The 26,387-nt window shown below is 52.4% G+C and overlaps 1 protein-coding gene across 1 annotated transcript in view; it reads right to left on the reverse strand.

Annotated features, from left to right (window-relative positions):
- ASTN2 (astrotactin 2) overlaps window positions 1–26,387 on the reverse strand; it is a 366,183-nt gene that overhangs the window by 220,287 nt on the left and 119,509 nt on the right. The window contains exons 5-6 of the mRNA XM_074161351.1: window positions 20,057–20,164; window positions 5,940–6,086 (exon numbers count right to left, since the gene is read on the reverse strand). Of these exons, the coding sequence (XP_074017452.1) occupies window positions 5,940–6,086; window positions 20,057–20,164 (255 nt within the window). The remainder of the gene's footprint in view (window positions 1–5,939; window positions 6,087–20,056; window positions 20,165–26,387) is intronic.

Below are 26,387 nucleotides of genomic sequence, written 5' to 3' on the forward strand. Positions count from 1 at the left end.
GGCTGTCAACGGCACGATAAAAACATGATGTACTTCAGCCTCTGGAATCTTATTAGTTCTTCATGCAAAGAGCGTTCACGCTGTAAAACCGTCTTGGAATCCCTTTGATCCACGCTGATACAGTTTATAAATTGATGTTAATATTTAGAGTTCATGTCTGGTAATGCTGCAGCCATTTGCTCACATTTTCTTGCCAGCCAAAGAGGCGCGGGAACAGCAGCGAGCTGTAACGCAGACACCGAGGTGACCCAGTGATTAAGAGCTGATGGAATTAAATGCAATCTGTAAAGCTGCCCCCCAAAAAACAGCCACCTTACCAGAAACACACAGGGTCTGGGGCAGCCAGACCTGTCACCAAGTCTGCAAAGGGAAAGCATTGCTTCTGCCAAAGCCCTGACCCAGGTCTCCATACAGCAAAACGGGCACCTCTGCAGCAAAATGACTCCAGGGGAAGAAAGCAGCACAAGAAAAATCTCATTTCAAGCCAGCAAATTCCCTCTTACTGATTTCAGATGGGGCTGGTGAGGCTGGGACCAGCTGGAGAACGTGGGGGACCCCAACGGCAGCACTCCTGGGAAAACTCAGAGAGATGTCTTTGAGGTCAGATCCCTTTTCTCCATCCTTCTGGTATAAACCTGGGGTGCTCCACATGTAAATCAAGGACTGTCTCCAGCTTTTCCCTCCCATAAAAAGGAACGGAGAGACGGCTGGTCCCCCACCTCCCACCACTCATTTCTCTGCGGCCGCATGCGCAGCACGTGCTGAGCGCCTGAGGACACAAACTAATGCCTGGTCACCTCTGAGGGCTGCAGAAGATTGAGCAGGAGATGTCAAAAGCAAACAATTTAAAGCAACACATTTAATTAAAACCAAAATGAGAAGTTGTTGCAAGTCCAACAATTGCAGTCTGCAGAGCTCCGGCAATCTTTGGGGAAAATTAACACAAGCTGCTAATAGCAGCATCCAATTCCACCAGCGTCTCGGAGGAAACAGTGGTGGGGGGAAAGTAGGAAATAATCTTCAGATGAAACAATTACTGATCAGCTGCGTGACAACCACAGAACGTCATCGTTCAGACATTGGGCAGACGCATAAAGCTTAAAAGGAAGGAAAAAAGAAGCCACAAAGAGCTTCCTCCAACTCTGCCATCTTGTCAGACGCTCAAACCTAATGCATGGTCTCATAGAATCATAGAATGCTTAGAGGTGGAAAGGACCTTAAAGCCCATCTAGTCCCACCCCCTGCCCTGGGCAGGGACACCTCCCACCAGACCAGGTTGCTCAAAGCCCAGTCCAGCCTGGCCTTGAATCCCTCCAGGGATGGGGCATCCACAGCTTCTCTGGGAAACCTGGGCCAGGGTCTCACCACCCTCACAGCAAAGAATTTCATCCTAGTATCTCATCTCAATCTCCCCTCTTTCAGTTTAAAACCATTCCCCCTCATCCTGTGGCTCCCCTCCCTGATGAAGAGTCCCCCCCCAGCTTTCCTGGAGCCCCTTTAGGGACTGGAAAGGGCTCTAAGGTCTCCTCGGAGCCTTCTCTTCTCCAGGCTGAACACCCCCAACTCTCTCACCCTGTTCCCATAGCAGAGGGGCTCCAGCCCTCTGAGCATCTTCGTGGCCTCATCTGGACCCGTTTCAACAGGTCCATGTCCTTCTTGTGCTGTGGACTCCAGAGCTGGATGCAGTACTCCAGGTGGGGTCTCACTGGAGTGGAGTAGAGGGGTAGAATCACTGTCTCCAGTGGCAATTCCACCTCCCGCTGCTCTCCTGGGCTTTGCATAGGGTGGGACTGGCTTTGCTCTTCTCCCATTGCTTGCAGGGCGATGCCCATCCTGGGGAAAGTCAGACATGTCCGCAGGAGGCTGCAGCAGAAAGATGGGGGGCTCGGGGCAGGCAGTGCCCCTGCTCCTTACCTCCATACACCAGCGAGATTTCAGACATGGATCACCACATCCCCCCTGGCACACGTCTCAGAAGAGGAAGGACGGAGGCTGCGAATGCCCTGAGATGTCTCTGAAGTGACAGCAACCTGCTTTATGCCCTTTACTTTATTCCCACTTATAAAACGAAGCCCTACAAGCCCCTAGCTAAATGTAGCTCTACAGCTTCCTGCTGTAGGCACCGGCGGATCTCAGCTACCTCTCCCACTAAAGTATCCAGATACAAACATCCACCCACACCATATATAACCTCTTCGCAGGCTGTAAAAACGGGAAGCTTTAATTGATACTATATTTCAAAGCGTTGTGCAGCAAGGACATGCTCCAGGCTGAGTCCTCCAGGGTATCTTTCTCCAGCCCTGCCTTCCCCGCCAGCCGCTCCCATCGCTGTAGCTCTACTTTTTGAGTGATTACTTACAAGAAAGGAAAAAAAAAAAAAAAAAAACCAAAACCACAACCCAACTATTGAATGTGCAGAGCTGAGCGGCTCACATAATCATAAGGGGGTTTTATTGCTCAGACGGAGGGGCTCTCTTTCCTTTCTTTCCCCCTTTGACACTGCTAAGGGTCCTCTAAATAATACTTTGCATTTCCATACCCTCATAAAAGCCGCTCCGAGTCTTTCTATAAATCCCAGCCACCTCCGAAATCAGAACGACGCCTCCTGCTCGGTGCCGGCTGATGCTGCCCCAAAATGCGATGCCCCGGAGCCGCACAAGGGAGGGGAGGATGCTCCCCCTGTGGCATCCTCAGACATTTAGAGGCAACGACCCATTTCTAGGAGGCAGGACCCCCCCGGTACCCACCCCTGCCAGCCACGGCAGCTTCTGCCAGGCTTTCCTGGATCCGGCCGCCCCGTGAAATGAAGGCAGAGCAGCTGTACAAACCAGGCAGTAATTGCTCACAGGAGCCGGGGGGGGACACACAACCCCATCAAATGAACAAAAGGAAGAAAACAAACCAAGAGAGAGAGAAATAAGGGCAACAGAGACAGGCTGGTTATTAATACTGCTGCTTGGAATATATCCTCCCAGCCTTCGCTGCCAGTTGGCTTCTGGTCCCAGTCCTTCCCCTCCCAGTTCCCATCCTGAAACTCCAGCGGGCTCAGGAGCTTCTTTATCGCCGTTGCTCACTGTGGAGGTGGGGGGGAGAAGGTGCTTTTCTCCAAGGCTGGAGACATTTGGTGGGGCTTTTTCCCCCCCTCCTCCTCCTTTTCCCAACTTGGCTTTGGCTCCTGGCGCCCTGGAGCTGGCTGGCATCTATTTAAAGTTTCCTTCAAAGACGAGTTTGCATCTGCCAGGAGAGGGATTTCTTTCAGCCTCTCTCTTTGTTTGACTTTTCCTGCAGAGGTGTCGGTGGCTGCTCCGCGTTAAGATTCTCCTTGGCTACTGGCATCTATTGAAACGCCACATTTCAAAAAAGGAACGAGAGGGCACCCTTCTCTCGAGCACGGGGAACGTCTCCCGTGAATGCACCACCCCTGCCTTATCATCATGCAAAATACACAAGAGAAGAGCTCAGGGATCCAGGCTGTTTAAGCGCACGGCAGCGCTGATGAGAGATGGTGCAAACCCTCAGGTGCCACGGGAGAGGCTGGTTTCAGACCGATCAAAGCTCCCAGCCTTGGCCGGGCCAAAGGCAGCAGCTCACGAGGGGATGCCCACACCAACCCCCTTCTGCACCAAGGGAAAAAGAAGCTTTAACCCCCCCCAGGAGCTCGCCGGGGAAGAGCGAGCCCCCTGTTTTCCATCAGCTCCCTATTTTCCATCTTTCCGTAAGACTCTGGGTGCCCAGCCTCTGCAAACACAGCCAGCTACGTTTTTTCCTGGGTATCGTTAAAATTTCCCAGCCTGTCCCCGTTCTGTAATGTCTTTAAATGTTTTATAATATTTTGCTGCCAGTTGGGTGCTGCCTTGGGATTTGGCGTTATTCAAAAAGAAGGGACAACTTTAAGAGCTTTTCTCTTCCCAGGCAAGGGACTCTGCCACCGCATAAAATGATGTGATTTCAGTAAAAGTGATAGCCACTGCAAAACGTCTTGGCTGCTTCTACATGAAGAATTTGACTGTTTCTCATAAAAAATATTTAAAAAGTTTTTGCAGTTTGTAATTATATTTTACAGTTTCATTACAAAGCTCATTTTAATTCTTCTCCAAACCGTTTTTACCAGTCCTCTTGCCACTTTCTCTTTAGAAAAGTCATTAAGTCAGGACTGGAGATCATCCCATTTCCCCCAGTTTCAAGGATATTAATCTGTTTTATTGGTATTTCATTGTCATTTCCATTCGAGTGTTCTCCGTATTTGCATAATTTGCATTGCCACCCCCTTCCTGGTGACGAGCACAGGCTCAGCTTTTCACTTTCATTCTACCGAGTCACATTGCATTTTGTTTTATTTTCTTTTTCGAGGACACAGTGTCTTCCCTGGGCCAAAACCACGGACGGGGAGCAGGATGCTGGGGTCCTACCTCCATCGCTGCCTTCCTGGCTGACCTTCAGTAAGTTTCAAAACCAGCTGTGACCTCCCAGTCCGAGCGATGAACTGGCAAGTGCCCATCTCAAAGGGACACGAGGTGACACCGGAGCAGCCTCATTTCCCAAGTGCAAAAAGAGTTCCTGTTCTCCAGCTACTCAGAATAAATATTCTGAAATCTTCACAGATCGTTATGTGCAGCCTGGACAATCCTTAAAGCCTTTTTAGAAACAGGTCAAGGTGCAGACAAGTCCCTTGTTTCAAGTTATGCCTTTTTCATGTCTCCACTGATGTTCAGCTCCTCCAACCTGAGACAACCATGTTCTCCTCCTCTGTTCTTTAAGGGCCAAGGTTTGACCGCTGGGATATTCTATGTATCCGGAGATTAGGTTGCAATTTCCAGAGTCAGCAGCTAAGGAGAATCCTCAGGGATCAGAGCAGAGGCGGCCTCACACATCAGCATGGGGCCATCGACCCACATCACACAACACCCACCCCATGAGCATCGTTAGGCGCAGACATAGAAGTGGGGCTAACGAGGCAGCGAGGGTCTGTGGTGGGGCTGGGGAGGGTACTCTGTGGGTGTTGCAGGACAGGTAACGCTAAGTAAATGCACATCTCAGCCAAGAAGAAACCACTCTTTGCAGAGCTGAATCTCACCCCAACCACACTGGTGAGTCCCTCCCCGCCACAGGGTGATGGCTTGAGCCCCTCTCCATCACCCCCTGCTGCTGTGGTGCCGCTGCACCTCTTTAACCATCCACCTCTCCCCAAAATTTTAATCCCCCCCGGGATCTGCCCTCCATCCCAGCCCCCAAACTGGGGGGCTGGAGAGGAGCTGGCCGTGCCAGGACACCTCAGCACCCGGTGATGTACTGGGCTCATTGCGGCATGTTTCTGGCAGGGAAAAAGTGCCCCCTTCGCACGCCCCAAGCTGCGAGACGAGCGCAGGAGCTGAGGAATTGGAACCGACTGAATAATGGGTCCCGTCTGCTGGAAGAAAATGAAATTTGCCCTCATGTTACTGAAAACTTGCACTCGACGCTCACTGCACATTATAAAGAAAAGGTCAGTGAAACACAACAAACGCAAGGAGCCCAGCTGGAGAAAGCAATAAATAGTGACAGCAGTCCTCGTCTAATTTTTCAAAGCATCTCTGCCTTTGCTCAAACCCCGGCCATCTCACTCTGCACCGCTGCGAGAGGCTGGGACAAGCAGCTTTGCTGCTGTAGGACAGGGGGACATCTGTCTGTGCGGGCTCCCAGGGCTTGTCACTGAGGTTGGAGGAAACCAGGAATAGCCACCAGACACAACAATAATTATTATTAGTAGTAATAATTATTATTATTAATAAATAATAATGATAGTAATAATAGATATCATTGAGATTTCAGGCTCACAGATGTGCTTTGCTCCTCTGGGAAGGGGGATCCCTGCAGCCAGGGCAATTCCCAAAGAGAGAGACCCCCCACGTCCCAAACACACCCATTGGGGCAGTGGCATTCAAGTCCCCAGAGGGTCTTACCATCCGCGATGAAGTGCTCGGGCACGTGAAGCGTCACCTTGACGGTCAGCGGGCAGGAGAGCTGGGAGCCGCACACCATGGCCAGGACGCAGGAGCTGACAGCGATCAGGGTCAGCGCCGTCTTGTTGACGGGGCTCTTCATCGAACCTGGAAGGCAGAGAGAAGGGTGGGTGGGCAACAGACAAAGCTCTACCAGGGGCATGCTCAGCCTCCCCCCTTTCCTTTGTGGATGCAGGAAAGCCCCAGTCCCAGAGAAAGACAGGCACTGAAAAGAAAGACTTCAGTAGCACTGGAAGTGCTCCTGAGGTCTGCAAACCCTGTCGTTCCCATCACCCCTTGCTTGGCTGGGTTTTTAAACACTCGTTTCACTCACTGAGTTACATCCATCTCGGGGACTGTACTTTCCTAGAGGAGGGAGAAAATCTTCTCAGAGCCCTGTACAGACCCTCTCCCTGGGAACCCCCCATCCAAGGAGCCATTCACCGCCCCTGCCAGGCTCCCCCGGCAAAGTTGCTGTCACTTTTTGTCAGCCTTGTTTTTTTCTAGCAAATCTTGCCAAGTCAAAAAAAAAATAACCAAGCCAAATCCAAGGGCTGCCTCGACCGCGGCATCATTTGTTTTCCCTTAACACCAGGAGAAATCTACACCTGTAGATGTTATATAGCAACAACGAGTGTTAATTATTTACACAAACATATATATAAATATTCAGTCATCACAGGGGGACTCCGCTGAACAACAAAGCGACCTACAGAGCCAGCCGCTTTTGACAGGCAGGAGATATTACAAAACAAGTTCTATTTTGTCGAGCGCAGGAGCTGACGGCATCTCCCACAAAGCAGCTCAGCGTTTCCCCACAGATGAAAGCCAGCCGCCCAAGCAGGCACCCAGCCCACCCCGTCCCCCCCGGGTGCGTGGGACACCCTCAGACTGCCATCCCTCCTCTCGAAGGCACCAGGGCAAAGGGATGCTTGCACTGAGGAATAATTCCTCGAGGCTGGGGGGATCCCGTCACCCCCCGGCTCTGCCAGGCTTGGATGGTGGCTTCTATTTTATTTGGATTTTTTTCTGAAGCATTAGGTGAAAGCCAACAAGTCGATGAGGAGCTCGAGCATCCTCAGGTCTAGAGAAGATGGCAGCAGGTACAAACCCACCAGGAAACCCTCATGGAGCGGTGTGGCATTAAGATGACTGAATCACTGTCGACTGCATTTGGGTGGGACAGAGCAACCCCCAAACTCCGCAGGGAAGGGGGTGAAGTTGGGCAACACAGAGTCATCAGGAGAGACCTGGCTGCCTCAGGAGCTTCACATGGCTGCAACCAAGAGCAAACGTGTCCAGATGAGACATGTGCCACTGATGGAGAGTGTCCCTCACTGAGGGAGACCTTATAGCTCCTTCCAGTACCTGAAGGGGGGCTACAAGAAAGCTGGGTAGGGACTGTTTGCAAGGGAAAGTAGTGACAGGACGAGGGACAATGGTTTTAAACTAGAGCAGGGTAGGTTTAGATTAGATATTAAGAAGAAGTTCTTTACAATGAGGGTGGTGAGACACTGGGATAAGTTGCCCAGAGAGGGGGTGGTGACCCCATCCCTGGAGACATTCAAGGTAAGGCTTGATGAGGCTCTAAGCTATCTGATCTAGTTAAAGATGTCCCTGCTTACTGCAGGGGGGTTGGACTAGATGACCTTTAAAGGCCCCTTCCATCCCAACACATTCTATGATCTTCTCGACCATGAGAAACTGTCCCCTGGCAACTGCTACCTCATCAACAGGGCTCAAGAAAGGAGTAGCCTTGCAGACCATGGCTTGGGGCACCACTAGTCCCCTGCCATCCAGCCCCGCCAGCGCCAGGGGCTGCCCCACCGCTGCTCCAACTGCACCGCATCCCCCATGGCCACCCAGTCTGACACCGCTTTCCTCGACGCTAACGACAGACGCCTCACAGAGCAGCTGGATCCCTTCTCCGGTGCTTGGGACACCGATTAAAACCCACCCAGGGAGTACGGCAATGCTAAGGAGAGGGCACAGCCCGGCAATTAACCCCGGCCACCGCAGAGTCTATTACGGCATGGCTGAGATGATGGAGGCTCCCGGCAGACCTGACCGTGTCCCTGCTCAGGATTCAGGTGAGGACAACTGATTTATTTTTTGGAAGCCAATCCAGCCTCTCCTCCCTTGCTCCCTGGCCCTCGCCATTTCATCAGCAGAAGCGAGATTTAAAAAGCGTATCAGTTTGAAAATTGAAGGGGAAAAATAACACCCAGCAAGTTAGCGCTTGCACAGTGATGTGACCGAAGCTGCCGGTAGAGATGCTGGCACCAGGGCAGGAATCTCAGGCTCAGGCTGAGCCCACGGCACAACCTGCCTTCTCCAGGTAGGGCAGCATGTCCCACCAAAGCATCCCTTGCTGCAGGACGGAGCCTGCACAGCGGATGCTCCAACCAGCATTTGCAGGACAGGAGAAGCAGCTGATCTGCTGGAAAACACCCCCATCGCTGCGACCACCAGGAGAACACAAATTGATTATTTATGAAGCATCTTTTACTTTCCTTATGCATGCATCATCTAAACAGCCTTGCCATCCCTCTTTCACAGCTTTGTCGCCAAACCCCTGCGCCCTTCACCTCGCGAGCCCCTTTTTTCCTTCCCAATCTTTATTCATATCATCAGCATAAGTTAGCACCTCCTTGGGGGGCAAACTCATCCTCTCGCTGGGCATACTGTGCCTGCCACAAACCCTGTGTTTGATTGGAGTTACTACAGGAATGCAAAAAGGAAAAAAAGGGGGGGGAGGGCAAAGGGAGGGAAGAAAAAAGAAAAAAGAAGGAAAAAAGCCTCCATCAGGATAATTGGACACAGCCAAGTATACAATAGAGGAGAGAACACTGGATTTTACCATTATAAATCACCTTTCAATCCAGGGTCTTAAAGTGCTTTGCAAACATTAAATCACAAATCCCTTCTGAGTTAGACAAGTATTATCCCCATTTCACAAAGAGCCTGAATCACAGGTACGGTGGCAGCTTTCACCATCCTGCAGCTGGAGTGGAGCTGGAGGAATTTGGATCCAAGAGCTCCCATCTCCATCGGTCCACAGAGCTTCTTCTTTCCCCGTGACTAAGAGGAGAGGGGCACAGGAGCTTGAAACAGCAAAAAGCCCATTACAGCTCAATGAGTTTCCACTTGGCTGCCCAAGGAAAGGGACAATGCGCTACAAGTCTCCTATAACTACCTTCTCCCCTCCCCTACCTCCCGCTCCCTGCTCGTTTCCACCACGGCACTAATTATTGAACTCTAGAACTGCCTGATGTTGGCTTTGACCAACTGAACCAAAACAACAGGTCTTCTGCTTGAGCAGAAATTGGATTTCCAGCTCAGCTCTTTATTGCTCACGGACAGTTTGCTGCCAGGTTTGATGAGAGGCTGTTGGAAAAGCAGATCCTTCCCTCGTTCTTGAAAGAGAGGGACATGGCTCCCCTTCTCCATCCCATTGCCTGCTCCACAGACTACTGATGCTCCAGGAGAAGCGCTCCTGTGCTACCTTTAGACACCCATCTGGAGGGAAACAGCTTCGTGCCAGGCCTCTAAAACCCCAAGCAAATGTATTCTTAGCAAGTCACTGCCAACCAAACCAACCTCAACAGATTCACTGGGGCTTCCTGCTCCTGTTTGAGAAGAGAGACAAAATGACCAATTCCTTGGCCCAGGGAGGGATCCAAACCCAGCTCATAACTCAGGCAGCACCACATAAACCACAACGCCGCAGATGGAAGCTCTACCTGGCTGAAGCCTGCTCTTTCCCTCCTCTCCTTGTCATCCCCAGGCTTTCAGGGAGATGTTTAAAGTGCAGAACCCATGGTGAGCTTGAACCCACGTTCCCCAAACAAGCTGGTATCAACCTCCTTGACCAAGAGGAGGAAGCCTGCAGAGGAATGCAAGACCTTCATGGATGGCTGATGGGACTCAGGAGCCCTGAGAGTCTCAGCACCCAACACAAGTCTTCATTTGGGTCTTGTGGGGTCCAAAAAGCCCAAGAAGAAGGTAGTGACCAGGTACAACTGAGACCGAACTCAGTCCCCAGATTCGTCTGCCCTACTAAATCCTTCAGATATTGAGATGACCTCTCTATATTTTTAATTAAACAGGTTTCTGTTGCATTTTGGATGGTTGCAGTGGAGCGAGTGGGTGCCCAAGTGCTCAGTAAGGCTGTCTTGGGGGGAAAGCGATGGCCCGGGGGGGCTCCTGGAGGAAGCAGACCCAGGGAGAGCCTGTGCCCGAGGAGCGGGCAGAGCAGCCAGCAGAGCTGCAGGCAGGACACGTGAGGAGGATGAAGAATAAGAACCTCTCCCCCAGCCTGCGAGAGCAAAGGAGAGAGAAGCAGAAAGGGAAGACAAACTGCTCCATTTTAGGGCAGAATCGTACCCGAGATGCTTCCTGCTAGCAATCCAATTAACGGCAGCTTAATTAGTCTGGAAGACAAGAGGAGTAGCCAGGACCGTGGTCAGAGGGGCTCCTGCCACCACCACCTTTCCCACCCAGGATTTTCTCCCCGTTAACACAGCTGTCAATTAGCCCGGCTCCGGCCTCCCGGAGAAGATGCGGGTCCCTCTGCAGACAGCTCGGAAACAGCTTGCAAAGCACCACATTCCCCAGAAGATTTTGCACCTGCTGCAAGATGAAGATAAATTCAAAGCCACCGGTGTAAACACTCCGCAAACAGCCCCTCCAAATGCACCGTGTCTCCTCTGAAAGATCATTTCCTCGCACAGTTAATTACTCACTGCTTTGTACACTTTCCCTTGCCCACCTAAAGGACAAGGGGGGGGGAAAAACCCGACAAAACTGGGAAGCTCTTTTTCTTTTTAATATTGACAGTGCTGCCTAAATTTAAGGGAAAAAAAAAAAGTAAAGGTATGTTCAGAATATGTATGGATTTACGAGCAACACAAATATCCTGTGCTCTTGGTAATATGATGTTTCTAAATCAGGCTCATAAATACATGCTTGGGAGATTAGTCTATAAAAAAAATAAACTTTAATTACCCCATCTTTATCAGCACACAGCCCATGGTGTTAGCCATATGTGGGTGTTAAAACGCCAAGTGCTTTGCAATCTTCCCTGCCCCCCCGGAGATAATAGCATAATACAGAATGTTTCGTGGCGACTCGGATATTAAAATGTATTTCTACCACCCAAGGAAGACGGGGCCGGGGAAACGGAGTGGCAGAACGGCGAATGCCTGAACTGCTTAGCAACGCCGCCGTGCCGTGCCGCATCCACAAGTGCCCGGTGTGGGGTGAACATCTCCCCTGGTCCCCCCCGCCCTAGGGACCAGTGAGCCCACCGCAGCCCGTCTGGCATCCCCGGCATCCCCTCACCCGCCGCCGTTGCCCGTGTGTCAGAGGAGCTGGGCTCTCCTAATGATCCTTCTTTATGTTCCAGCAGAGGCTCATTAATACGGTACAACAGCGTTTCCAGGACACCCTCACACACAGAAACATCTCAAGGTGTTTTACAAGCGGGAGATCATGTCGAATCAAATCAAATGCCAATTAAGATGAGCAGCGGGGCTGGCAGGCGGCTCTTGCCACGGAGCACCCCCGCACCGGAGAGCAGCGTTGCCTTCCCAACCTTTCCACATTGGGATGGTCCTTCTTTCTCCTGCACCAGACACATGGCATGGGGTGGAGTGGGATGGCATGGGGTGGCACATCCTCCTTCCAGCCAGCCACAGCTCTCCCACACCGTGGTTCCCACCAAGCCTTCATGGACCATGCTGCCCCAGAGCCGCTTCCCTCAGAAGGGGATGAACATTGACACAATTCACCCCTCCCACCGCAGGCAGCATCTGAGCAGTGGAATGAGAGCACAAGCGGGTGTTTCATCGCATACCCTCTCTGCAACACCTGGCCTCGGCTTCTCCTCCAGCAGGCACCTTCTCCATCCTTGCCTTGGACAAATCCCGAGTGAAGGTGCCCACATCTATGGCCTGGATGGGGGTCAGAATCTGGGCTCAGGGCCGTCTCCAGCCTCATCCTCAGAACCAGCAGGATAGGGAACTGCCCCAAAGTGGGGGCTTTGCTGCCCCCGTGCTGGAGGAGACCCCCAGGAGATGCCTCTCCCCTCCAAGAAGGCAGAGAGGGTGCACACAAGAAGGGATGGAGGGGGGGCGAGGAGGAAAGGCAGCTGCATTGTGCAGCAGAAGGGTGAGATCAGACGCTTCTGGATTTATAGAGGATTTGATCTTGCTAAGCGCATGCTGAATCAGATTAATACTATTAACATTTATGAATTACCCACTAGCAATTAGCCGAGGTGTCCTCTGGTACGGCATGGGAGGCTGCAGAAAAGGGGAGGTCAAGGGTTTGGTGGTTGAGCTCTGGTGTGCACCCCAGCCCGTGCCGCTCGCCCCGGTGAGCTCCCGTGCTCCTCCAGCAGCCCCAGCCTCAGCTCTTTACGTGCTCCTGGAGTTTTAATGCCTCATATACTGAATAAATGTATTTACTTCCTATTTATACAGCTGCCGGTGGTGTTCCCCCTTTGCTCTAAAGCACCATGCCTCCAGCTCGCAGGGAGACGCTGCCAGCAAATTTCGATCATGACAAGAATGAAGAGGAGGAGGAAGGGGAGAAGTGGAGGGAAAGGAAAAGCCCTGAAGGTTGGGCAAGGAAGGGGCAGCAGAGGGGAAGAGGGAAATGGAAAAGACAGAGGTGGCACAGGTGGAGATGCTGGTCTTTGCTGAGCCACCAACTCCATCACCACCCACGTCAGCACCTCCGGCCCCATCACCACCAGGGCCACCACCCTCTAGTCCCATCACCACCAAGTTCATCACTACCAGGCACAACACCACCAGGGCCACCACCTCCAGCCCCATCACCACGAACAGGTTCTGCTCCCCACGTGTCTCAGACCTGCCCTGGCACAGCAAAGCGGGCAGAATTTGTGCAAACCCAATTTGCTCTCCCGGTGCTGTTACTTTTTTTGCATTTTTCTGGGCATGGACAATTAAAATCAATGAAGTCAGTTTTGCTTTCATGTTCTCGGTGCTGAATCAGTTGAGATAAAATCACATTAAAGAAACAGTTACATATTTAAAGGCAGAGATTGCCTGCACTGGAATTTTCTTTCACCCAAAATCAATGGAAACGCTTCTCCTGAAATTAAGGCCTGATTCTTTTTTGCTTTAAACTCCAAATGAGTCCCAATTTTACAATATACAAACACAAAGGCAAATCTGAGTGGAAGGCTTCATTTTAAGGAGGAGGGAAAGCAATTTTCAATACAGTGTAACGAAAACATTATTCCTACAGGAAAAAAAAAAAAAGAGGGGAAAAAAAAAAAAGTAATCATTATCTATGAAATGGCTCATGTTGAGTCACAGCCCAGGGAGGATTGTGCTCGGCGAGTGAAGAGCTGGTCAGACAGCTGAATTGATTCCGGAGACTGGGAGGGAGAGGTGATGGAGGCCAGATGGACGGGGAGGGCTCAGGACCCGGCAGAAGATGCCCCAGCACCAACGAGCTGCTGGACCTTCGCTGTATTGCCCATCCGGGCTCTGCCTGCTCTCCCATCACCACCCCGCTGCTCCCCGAGACCTGGGAATTGTGCTGGGAGCTCCAAAGCCAGGTGTGGGAAAAATAAAACCCAAACCATAAACATCTTTCCCTTCCTTTGTTGTTTTCGGAATAGATGCAAAATGACCCAACAGGGTGAGAATTGAAATCTCTGCTCTGCACTAGCTCCCCAGGGTTGGGGCACGGCCCCTCTGTGCCTCAGTTTCCCCCGCAGCCGCGCAGGGCTGAGCTTCATCAGCGTGACGTGACGACCGCCACCTTCCTCCTCCTCCCCCCGCTCCCCCGGGGAGGACAGATCCATGGCGTCACGCCGCGCCGAGCATCGCCACCCAAACGCGGTTTCACTTCCCAGCCGGCGCCAACCCTCGCCCTCCTCCTGCCCGCATCCAGCCCCGTGTTTATGTTCCGCTTCCTGGGAAACAAGAGACTCGTTACCATGCGGAGGGCGACAGCAGAGCGATTAGTGAAATTTGTTACCCACATGCTCTGAACAAAATTAAATTAAAAGTGCTGCTTTGCTGTCAAGATAAGGGCCAAGCCGGAGAGATAATTTTTCACTCTCAAACACTCAATTACTCGCGGAGGCTGTATCAGATACAATCAAAAAAAAATAAATAAATAAATAGAAAGACCCACACTGCCTCCAGGAACAGATGTAAAAGCCGTTATCTCCAGCACAGTCCAGGGAAGTTAAAGAGCCTGCGGCTGCCGCGGCACCACGACCGCTTTAATTGCGGCTCCTTCTGCTCCCCAGCTCCCGCTGCCCACAGCAGCCCCCCTCCTGAGAGCTCAGTACCCCCGGCACCGGCAGGAGCCTGCGTGCACCCCTGTACCCACATCCATAGGACCAAAGAGCAACCCCAGCCCCGCTTCCCTGCACGGACCGGGATGGAGAGGGGGCTCAGGGCGGGGGGGGGGTGTGGGTGGTTTATGTGCTGCTGCAGCGCCAGCTCGCTCTGCCAGCGAAACAGGCATCAGGCAAAAGCTCCACGTTCCTTTGCTCACCGGAAAAACACAGCACTCACGACGGAGCTTTGGAGAGCGGAGAAAGGTTGGAAATAATGAGCATCCCCCATCGGCACCCCCGCCCCGGGGCACGGAGGGGCAGGGGACAGGCAGGGGGTGGCTGTACCCCACTGCTCTGGGAGGTAGACACTAGACTTGTGTCATGAAGGTATCTCATCCCTAGAGATATGGGGACGTCCAGGTTGCGTGTGACCCTGGTTATCCCCTCTGGGGTGCTCTTCCCTGGCCTCACGGAGAGCAGCACGGCTCCACGTGCCACGACCCAGCAGCAGACACCAGCACTGACCCCTCCGTCCGCCCCCGCATCGAGTGGCTGTGTGTCCCCTTCCCGGGGACAGGGGCCGACTGTGCCACAGACGCACGGACAGACCTATCACTCCCTCTTGCACCCCAAACCAACCCCTTTGCTTTATCGCCTTTTGTCTCCCAGCTGATTCCCGACGGCGTCTCCCCCCAGTTTGGAGGAGGCTGCCGAGATGTTGAGCCGAAGCCGGTGCAGACCTGGGGGGGGGGGTGATTCCCTGAGGAACACAGCAGAGACGGGGTGACACGCTGCCCGCGGCATTCGCTCAGTCCCGCCGGGGCCGGGGGGCACCAGCAGAGCACGAAGAACCGTACCCAAACTTCATTCCGCATTTCGTTTAGTTCCCCGTGAAATAATAAGTGTCTGCTGCCTCCGGAGACAGGAGAGGATCAAAGCGAAGCTTCTTCATATGTAACAGACTCCGAATACCTAATATTCCTTTATAAAAGGCCTTGTTTTAAACACCAAATACAGAGGCAGATCAAAGCTCAGCTTCTCATTTCTCTAACAGCCCTCAGAAGACTTTGCCAGCCAGCAAGGCATACACATGCGCTCACACACACGCACGGCTGACACCAATCCAAGGTACATAATTGGACTCTGCTAATTTGTCTAAACCGTCAGCGTGTGCTATGGAAACAGCCGGGTGCCTTGTTCGCGGAGACCTCGGCAAAGGAGCATCCCAAACCCACCTCCTCCCTTCCCGCGGGAGCTCTCCTGGAGCGGCAGCAGGGTGGCAGGTGGGATGGGGAGGTACCACCTGAAGCAAAGCAATGCATGAAAACAGGGTGGGATGTATTTCCCCCCTCCTCTTTTCAAGGCCGAGAGGGGTGAAGCGATCCCAGACCCGAGCGTGGAGGAGCGGGCTCGGGCTGGTCCCGCTCGGGCTGAAGCAGATGCCAGAGCCTGCTTGAAGAGAAGCAGCCACCCGAGGACATTCGGTGAGAGATCCCAGCTGGGTCACTGCGCTGGGCGCCCTCCGGCACATCTCAACCATCACGGTACCAACAGCATCGCTTTGTGCTTGCACCCAGCGCTCTGCTTTGTATCCGGGTCTCCAGCAGCTTCTCCGTACCTGACCTTTCCGCCTGATGGGGGGAGCGAGATCAAACCCGGCAGGTCCCAGGGCCTCAGCCGACAGCCTGGGGAGCAAGAAGACTCTCCGGGTCTCCAAGATGCATGGGGTCGGGATGATTAGCCCCTTGCAGGGTCTCCACATGATGCCCTCACTTTCCCTGCCTCAGTTTCCCTTATCCCAGGCAGCTGCACAGCCTCTGCCCTGCAGACCCCATGCGATGCTGATTTACTCTTAATTTACCCCTTAGAAACCTCCTAGAAGAGGCTTTGAAAGAGCAGGAACGTTTCAACATTATAGAGCAGGGCCCGAGGAAGCAGACGGAGGTGGGAGGAGGCTCACTCACATCTCCCCCATCCCCACCACTGAGCCAGGGGGGCTCGTTAGACTCACCATGTCCTTGACGAGCCCGGAAGCCTTGGGGGCCAGCCCACCACTGCAGGGAGCCTGGTACGGCCTTGGAGTTACGATGCTGCTTCTTTTATCCCTCCCCTAATCTTTCTCTCTATTTGAGCAGCCATCGGGCAGGCTCTGCATGTGACCCACGGAGCCCAAGGATGCAAATTCAGACCCGGAGCTGAATATATTTTGCTGGGCAGGAGGCAAGCACCACCCCGGAGCAAGGAGGATGGAGCAGGAGTGATGCACCGTGCGAGCGGGGTTTGTGCACCTCGCGGCTCCTCATCCCTGGTTCTGGGGGGATTTTTTCGCTACTAATATTTTCCTCTCCAACTCAGAGGGGGACCTGACTGAACACATCCCACGCTGCTCAGGAGAAGAGAGGAAGTGAGTAAGTATCAAAGCTTGATATCGGCCGTGATGGGCAGCTGGGGATGTGGATTAGCATCTCTACAACGCCAGCAGGTTCTCTCTCACGGAGACTTTCAGCACCAGTGAAAGGTGTGACGGCTGACAGCCCTGGAGACAGGAGCCATCCTCATACCACAGCCGGCAAACGAGGAGGTTCCCACGTTTTCCGATTCTCCCAGGGGAGTGGGAAAGGGGAGAGCCACCCCACCAACCCCAGCAAGCAGAGCCCTGGAGTGCATAAACCTGTTGTGAACGGGTTGCAAGAAAATCTGATTTCTGGAATATCTCACGGAGTCAGTACTGAGGGTCAGCAGGAAGGAGCAAACCAGCCGTCCCCTGCCCCAGCTGAGGGTCCCTCCAGCCTCCCAGTGTGGAGCTCCACACAGCCCGACAACCACTCTCAGGACTCGTTTCACTTGGAAAAGTGGGACATTAAGTCTAAATTGCAGCTCCCTTGGGAGCATAGAAGTGGAAAGCTGGCATGGGCACAGGCACAGGGTGAAGACAAGGGACGCCTCTCTGAAGATGGGTATGAACAGGGTGCTTCTTTGACATGAGCAAGCTCCCTAGGGACACAGGTGACCAGCACGGCCTCTCCCAGTTCAAATCCCACAGATAGGGCTGAGCCCAACAGCAGACAAGGACCAGCACTCCATGGGAAAGTCTCCTCCATGTTATTTCTTACACTCTCCACACTTCTAACTTCTCTGGGGACTTTCCAAAGACAGGGGAGCATAAGTGTAAGGGGATCCCACAGACCTAGAAGCTGGGAAGACACGTGGTGTGGTATGTTGGGACCACAGTGGTGATGCCTTGGCCATCCCTGCCTCTGTGCCTGGACTGATCAGACTTACTTCTCCATTTATTCCAGCATTGAAAACCAGATATCAATGGGTCTGCTGCTCCTGAGCTATCATAACAAGCTCTCCCTCGCTCAATATTTACCTATGGGAATGTCCCTCTATACACCTTGCCAGGGCACTATAAGACCTGCAGTCTTTCTTCTACAGGAGACACACGAAGTCCACGACCACTTAACCTGCTGGCTTCAAGAAAGCTCAAAGTAAAACGGAACCTACGCGCCACTTACGTGGAAATTTCTCATCGCATCGGCTAGGATCAATGCCTCGACAGTATCAGTAATTAGGCTCAATCCTGCAAAACCTAATCTGAGGAGAGAAACCCCAAGGAATCTCTCTCCTTGGACCTGATAACTATTTCACGGCACCTGCAATGACACGCAGCCATGGCGAAATCGATACGGGAACATCATTGTAAGAATTAACCATGTCTGACGACGCATCCGTCTCTATTAGAGTTATGATCTCGTCCAATTATGGATCTTCACTGAACTTGTAATTATGAGTTTGGTACTGTGACTTCCCACTAAGCTATTGCTTTCCTTCCACGAGGGAGAGAAGAGTCAATGAAAGGATAATGGAAAATTCCTTTCAAGGACGCAGCGATGGCAAAATTTAGCTAGACAGGAGGGGAAACACAATGGGGACTTTATGCAAGACGATTCCCTCGGTTGGCCACCACCGAACACGAACAAACCGGGTTCTCGCAGCATCACTCAAATGCTAACGTAGATCTAACAGCCAGCTCTGTGCAACCGCGCGAGGCAGCTCGTCCTCCTGAATTCCCTTCAAACCCAGCCATCAAAGCTGCCCAGGTGAACAACAGCTTATTCAAAGGAAAATAAAGGAATTCTTCCCATTTATCTCTTCCTTTATATTTGCCCTACAAGGAAGCTTAAACAAACAACTCAAAGCCAACGCGTATGTCAATAAGAGTATCTTTGTACCCGGCATCCAGCACGAGTGTGTTTTGAGAGACTGACAGAGCGCTTGACCTCGTGGGGAATGGCATCAAGGGACCAGGAAAGCAAAGATTTATCTGCTTTTCATTAAAACACAGGTTTTCCACACCTTGCTCATGCACCGTCTCCCCCTTCCCTTGTGGCAGCTGAAAAAAACCCAAACTTCAGTGACTTTTCCAAAGTGCCAAGGACTTTCACACCCAGCCCAGTATTTCAGAATAACTCATTGAAAAAACTACTTTAGTACCCCTGCACCAGTGACTTTTTGGGACCGTTTCTTTTGTCCCTGTTTGCCACACAACCAATTCCTTCCTTCTCTTCCAAAGCAGACGTCGCAAATCATTTCCCCCTTAACGCGGCTATGTTTGTACTGCAACAGGCCACTTTAACTCATGAATTCTCTCCCGGCTTTTTATCCAAAGCTCATTTTAAACTTGGTGAGAATTTCTTGTGGTTCTAAAACACAAGGAAAAGAAAGAAAAAAAAAAAGGAAAAAAAAGAATTGGACGTCCTGCCTTTCAGCAGGAACAAATGCAATACACCCCGGTGCACGCGTGTGTTTATTCCCAGGTGCCATCGTCAAGCTGATCAGAGGGGTTGAGGTAATTTCCCTTCCAAATAAACGCGTTGCCAGTGTTTATCGGAATGCCTAATCATGGAAACAAACGGGGCCGCCTTTGCTGTGGTGGGCACAGGCATCTATCTGGCGTGCTGCGCTCTGCCGGTGCCCGGCTTAATACGGAAAACAAACGGAGGGAGCAGACCCCCTGGGCAATTTTTAAATTGCTTCCCAGCCTAGTTATTTCCTGACAGTGATTTTTCAAATGCAGCAGGAGCAGCAGCAAGGACAGGCTCACCCTGTCCTCCGCCAAAGAGCTTGGTCCGAGGTTCCCGAACAAAAACGATCCAGCGTGATGCGAGTGGAGGAAAAGTGGACGCTAATTTCAAACTGCAGATGGTATTTCAGTTTCTCAGCTTCTCTAACTCACAAAAAAAGCCTGAAGGGACCCTGGTCTACAAATCCCTGCCCCAACCCTCATTTTGAATTTGCTCCTTTTAATTGCCTTTGTGTGGAGAGGAAGGCTGGGAAATTTTCACCTGACGGATGCTTTGTTTGGGAAATAAAGGGCGGAAAACAGGAGTTTGGAGGGAGGAATTGCCAAGGTGACCATCCTCACCCGCTGCACTGGCACCAGGACGATGACGGACACAGTCACCACCCACCGGTGCAGCTTTAGGGAAGTGCCAGGGCACATGTAACGTAACGGATAGTAGAAACCACCAAAGAAACCCAGAACCTCAGGAACATCAGTGGGAACTGCTATTTATGGCTCCTGTACAGTTGCTGCATCACACAAACAGCACATCTCGGGATGTCCTTATCCCTACAGACTGGTATTGCGGTCCCTCACAGACTCATGCAGTATCTGACAGCATCACTCATGGCGCTCAACCTTTTTTTATCTCTTATACCCACGTGTACCTATATCATTTTGTACCTTTGCTTCGCCTCCGGCTCCGATACTGCTCGGTGTAGAAGGTCAGCTGGGTTTCATCGTCCGCCTCTGAGCCAGAGTTTCCTTTGGCACGTCCAAAGCCGATCCCACCTGCAAGCAATAGAGAGGAAAAAATCAGCCCTGTCAGCTGGGATGCACAGCAGCAGGAGGGGGGAGATGGGAGCTGCCGGATCTGGCCAGTATCCACCACTCCCGACCCAGCTGTTCCGCTCAGGGTCACCAGGGACTTTTGCCACTCGTGATTTTACTCATTCCTTATTGTCAAGAATCAAGACCCCACGGTGCCAGCTGTGATGCGAATGTAAGAAGATGCTTTCTACCCCCAGGAACGTATTTTAGAAATGTATCACAATTTCTTTACAAAAAAACCTTCTCAGTGTAGAAGCTGCTCTCCCCAAGGACACCTACACATTAAGTACGGTGGATTTTAGGTGTTTGCTTCAAAGCCAGCCCCACAGAAACAAGTGGTGCCCCCACCGCACGGTGAGGGTCCAGCTTCCCTCCCTCAGCACCCGCTTTGGCCCATCTAGAAATAGTGTGACCAGCAGAAGTTGGGAGGTGATTGTGCCCCTGTACTCAGCACCAGTGAGGCCACACCTGGAGTATCGTGTCCAGTTTTGGGCGCCTCAATCCAAGAGAGATATCGAGGTGCTGGAGCGGGTGCAGAGGAGGGCAACGAAGCTGGTGAAGGGCCTGGAGAGTAAACCGTACAAAGAACGATTGAGGGAGCTGGGACTGTTTAGTTTGAGGAAGAGGAGACTGAGGGGAGACCTCATCACCCTCTATAACTACTTGAAAGCACATTGTAGAGAGGTTGATGCTGGTCTCTTCTCGCAAGCAAACAGCAGTAGAACGAGAGGGAATGGCTTCAAGCTGCAACAGGGTAGGTTTAGACTGGACATTAGGAAGCAATTCTTCACAGAAAGAGTGGTCAGACACTGGAACAGGCTGCCCCGGGAGGTGGTTGAGTCACCATCCTTGGATGAGTTTAAGAGTCGCTTAGATGTGGTGTTGGGGGATATGGCATAGGGGAGAACTTTGTAGAGTAGGGTAGATGGTTGGACTCATTGATCCTAAGGGTCTTTTCCAACCTAGATCATTCTATGATTCTATGATCTGGTTCCAGCAGCTTGCCGTGATGGCCAGCAGGACGTGTCCCTGCAGTGGCCAGCACCCACAGCGTGGCAAGGAGCCGGGCTGGCTCCCAGTTTACCTGGCATTTCCCTCCCGGAGCCGATGCGAGATGCTGGAGGAGCCCAGCTTGCTTCAGCCACTGGACCCACCAAGGAGCAACAGACGCTTTAAAAGCAACACAGACTCTTAACTGGCAGAAGTCCTTCAATCCTCGCAGAGTTTAAAGCAAAGAGGCCTCTGGGGGTTGACAGTGGCCCTTTAAACTGCCATTAAAATATTTTACTGTTTTTTAAAAAATCCTTTATTCTAGGCAGAAGCACAATTTCCCCACTTCTTGGCAGAGAGAACAGAAAATGAGCGGTGCCTTCTGCCCTCTGAAATCCTTAATCACCGCGATGAGAGGCGGCTGGCAGGAGCCGGAGGGACGCCGGGAGCTTGGCACGTGGCTCCTGCCCCATCCGTGCCCCGACCTGGCCGTGCACTGCCCTCGGGGGGGTCTCAACAGGTTGGGGAAAGAAAAGACTCTGCCAGTTCTTTTCCTCCTGAAAGTGGCAGGAGGGTCAGCGCTTGCACACAGCAGTGTTTAGTCCTGGGACATGGCGTCTGGGGGCTTTACGGACTCGAAACCCAAACCGTAACCCACCTTCAGACCCCCGTATCACAGCGAACACCCAGCTTCAGGCTACACCCGCAGCCAGGGTTTTGAAGGGCACTGCAGGGCGGTAAAACCAATCAGGCTTATTCACATCAGCAAGGAAAATCTTAATTAACCTGGGCTTCTAAGGCAGGCCCTTGGGCAACCAGCCAGGGCTGAAGCTCCGCTCCACGTCTCCGCTGCCCCCGAGGAGGTGCTGCTCTGGGCTGACAGACACCAGCTATGGGAGGTTTTTCCCTCCCCCGGAGCTTGGCAGATCCAGCTCCTCTGCCCGGGGAGAGGGACATGGACGCTGCCTGTGCAGGCAGGACATGCCACATCCCCTCTGCCACCATCCCTTGAGCCAGACCTGCTCCCTTTTTGGGCAGGCAGATGGCTGGGGGGTGGGCAGAGGCAGCAATCTCCGATGCTTGCTCCCCTCTTGCACCCTGCTGATGTGACCGGGTAGCTGGTGCAGGCAGCGGACAGGCAGCGGACAGGCAGCGCAGGCAGCGGACAGGCAGTGGACAGGCAGCACAGGCAGCGGACAGGGAGTGGACAGGCAGCACAGGCAGCGGACAGGCAGCGCAGGCAGCGGACAGGCAGCGGACAGGCAGTGCAGGCAGCAGACAGGCAGCGCAGGCAGCAGACAGGCAGCGGACAGGCAGCGCAGGCAGCGGACAGGCAGTGCAGGCAGCGCAGGCAGCGGACAGGCAGTGCAGGCAGCGCAGGCAGCAGCCACTCCACCAGCCACCGTCCCAGCCCCCTCCGGCCGCTCGGCGTTTGTTTGCCGGCTGCGTCTCCGTGATGGATGGCGCTGACATGTTAAATTACTCAGGCTGGATGTCTTCGGAGAGCTGGTGACAGCGATATTGCATTTTCTGATTACCCAGCACTGCGCAGGATGTATAAATACAGGAGTTGGGAGACCTCGGCGCAGGTCCCCAGCCCGCAGCGGAAACGTCTCCTCTGACCCAACACGCAGTGGCAGAGGTCAGCTCAGAAACACAAGCTTAGGGCAGAAAAACGACTGCAAGGGATGCACTTTTTATCCCTTCATGCTCTCAAGGATGCTGGAATGCATCTTGGCAGTGGGTTTGGGGGTCCCAGAGCCCAGTCGAGGCAGCCTGGAGGATGCAGGAGAGCTGGTCCTGAACTGATCCTGCTCTGAATCTGATTTCATGTTTAACTGGTCCCAAAATCTTCCTGAAGCATCTCTGTGAGATGCTCACGCTTGGGGCAACACCTCCTGTACCAGCTTCACCTCAGTGGGAGGCTTCTCGCTGGGACACAGGGCTGAGGATGCCTGGGATGGGGCCAAGGATGCCTGGGATGGGGCCGTGGATGCTCAGGATGGGGCCGAGGATGCCCACAGCAGAGAGAACCCACATGAGGCTGATGGGGACGAACAGGGAGAGCACCCAACTCAAGCCCAGCAGCCCTGCCTGGCCAACGCTCCTTTTCTCTTTAAAAGGAGGGAGAAAACCCAACAATTAACAGGAGAAAAAAAAAAAAAGAAAGATCCCAATTGCCACGACCGATTATGAAGCAGAATAAGATGCTTAAAAAGAAAGACGCCAGGGAAACAGCACTTCACCCCGCTGGGTACGTGTAACACACTGGCAACTCTCTGCAGTGGCTTTACACCCAGTTTACTCCTGTTATTTCGGGAAAAAACAGCTCCCCCTCCTCTCCATCCCCCCCCCCCCCCCCCGCCTCCTGCCCCAACGCCTGGAGACCAGGCGTTGGGGCAGGAGGCGGGGGGGGGGGGGGGGAATGGGAGAGGAGGAGGATGTTCAAGGAAGATGCTCTGGCCTCTAATCCTGTTTGCAGATTTACAAGCTCGTTAATCCCTTCAAATAGATCGCAGCTCAGCCACGCGCGCCGGGGCAGGGTGCTCGTTTGGAGCCCGGCGTTAATTTAGCGGGGAGCCAGGCGGGGTGCCAAGGCAAACACCTCTCGTTAATGGTATAATTAAAGGTGGTGGCATTAAACAGGGACACTGAGGAAGTAAGAATTCAGGGATTAGAGGCTCCATAACCCCAAAGACTTTTTGTTAGCTAAAGCCACGTGCGGTTTGTTTGTTGTTTTTTTTAAAGGTGTGGTTTTGTCATTAAAAGGGGGAAGGAAAAAAAGCAAACTTGACATTTTAAATCCCTTCCCCAAAGCCAGAAGGTTACAGAGCATCTCAGGGAAACAACTGTGGGCCCAAACCAAATCAACACTGAGTTAAAATAAAGAAATAAGGAACAGGAGCTATTTGGATAACTCCTCTTTGAGGCCACATTGACCTCGGATGCTTAATCCCTCCAAGTCATAATAGAAATGGGAGCTCATTTTGTCCCCAGCAGTGTCATGCTGGGTGACACCTGTGTCCCTGCATCCCTCTTCCCGCAGCCACAGCCCCCACTGCCAAGGAAAAAGGATTTTCTACATCCCTCCCCTCCAGAAAAAGTGCCAAGCCCAGCACACACCATAGAATCACTGAATGATACGGGGTTGGAAGGGACCTCTGGAGATCATCTAGTCCAACCCCTCTGCCAAGGCAGGTCCACCCAGAGCAGGTTGCACAGGAACGTGTCCGGGGGGGTTTGAATGTCTCCAGAGAAGGAGACTCCACCACCTCTCTGGGCAGCCTCTTCCAGAGCTCTACCACTCTCAAAGGAAAGAAGTTCCTCCTCATGTTTAGGTGAAACTTCTTATGTTCAAGTTTGTGCCCGTTTCCTCTTGTCCTGTCACTGGGCACCACTGAAAAAAGCCTGGCCCCATCCTCCTGACACCCACCCTTTAAGTATTTATGGGTGTTGATCAGATCCCCCCTCAGCCTTCTCTTCTCCAGACTAAAAAGACCCAAGTCCCTCAGCCAACCTCCCTGCCTGGCTGCGTTGGCTTCACTCCACCTCCACACTCGCCTGCCCCGTGAAACACAGTCTCCTGGGTGCTCAACAAGCCCCTCTGCTCCCAGGCTTTCCCAGTAAAAACCAGATGAAGATTCCCCTCCCCAGCATTGCGGCGAGGTCTCTGCACTGAGGGCTGGCAGGGCGACGCAGAGCTATACAATTAGCTAAATGGAAATTTGCAGTTTAATTAATTTACCCCCAAATAGAGCACCAGCCAATTGAAAAAAAAAAAAAAACAAAAAAAAAACAAAAAACCAAACGTGGCCAGAAAAAAAAAAAAAGACAAATTAGAAGTGATTTTAGGGAAGAAAAAAAGATATGCAAACATTTTCTTTTGAAATTTATCCAGTCAATGCAAAAAAAAAAGAAAAAAGATAAAGAAAAAAAGCATTTTAAAAAATGAAGTGCTCTGCTCTAGTCTGTCATTGCAGCAGGAGGACACACGCACGCTGGCTTCAGCTGATGAATATTCTTCCTCCTCATTGATCTTCCCCCTTTTCCTTCTGCCTATGCCCAAAAAAACCACACCGGGGCGGGTGGTGGAACAACCAGGTGACGGCCCCAAGGCTTCCACCATGGAAAACTGGGATCACCCTGACCCCAGACCGCAGCCGGGAAGGGTTTTATTTTCACCGAGGAGCGACTCAAGGAGCTGGATGTGACGCTTTGACTCGGATGAAGTGAGAGCTCCCGGCTGAACCCCAAAAAAGCCTCAGCCAACAAAATGTGATGCTCTTAGAGCACCATGGGACAAACGGTTCCCCTTCCCTGGGCCCTAAGTTACCCAAGGTTACACTTTGCCCAAAAAAGTTACACTTTGGGTAACTTATGGCACAGCCAAGACCTCTAGAACACAAGCAGCCACAGCCCTGATAAACATCGGTGCATCCCATCTCAGGCAGAAGGATCTATTAATTGCTTTTTTCTTCTCCAAGCCAGGGTGCTTTTAAAGGCCTGCCCCAGGAGAGGGCACCAGACCCCCTCTCTGCGCAAACCGGCCTCCCCCAAGGCCACCTCCCTACCCTGCACCCCGGCATCTCCCCCAGCCCTTGGGGTGGGCGCAGGGTGGTCCAGCGGCCAAACCCGCATCCCTCCATCCCTCCCTGCATCTCCCAGGGCATCGCTTCCCGGTTTAAGCCCCGCTCCCATTCAGCCGAGTTGGGATGCTCCAGGTACCAGCCTGGCTGCATTTTGGGATCCAGTAAATCCAGCAGCATCCTTCCCTCCGGTGCTGCCAACCCTCAGCTGAGATATCCTCCTTCCAGCCCACCCCTCCTGCACCTCGGCTCTTCTCATCCTCGCTCACCCTTTATTATTTATAAACCCTAAATGCACTTCACTCGATAAAAGTGTTTGGGGAGAAACTTTGTATGAAAAAGGCATTAGACAAAATAAAGCTATATGGTGCTGTAAATGGAGAGGGTGGTGTGTTTTGCGGCGGGTTTTTTTTTTCTTAAGTCGGTCTTCTCGGCAAAATATGACCTTTCCCAGAGCTGCTAGAAACACTTAGCGCAGAATCAGATTTAATGACAAGCAATGGGCAGCAGTTTAAATCCACTTAGCCCGGGGAAGCGAAGCAAGGCAAAGCTTATCCCAGATTTGTTTTTGTTGAGCTGGGGGGCGACGGGCTGTTTATTTTCTGGTT

Source organism: Numenius arquata, chromosome 19 (genome assembly GCF_964106895.1).
Source record: "Numenius arquata chromosome 19, bNumArq3.hap1.1, whole genome shotgun sequence".
Lineage (NCBI taxonomy): Eukaryota > Metazoa > Chordata > Aves > Charadriiformes > Scolopacidae > Numenius > Numenius arquata.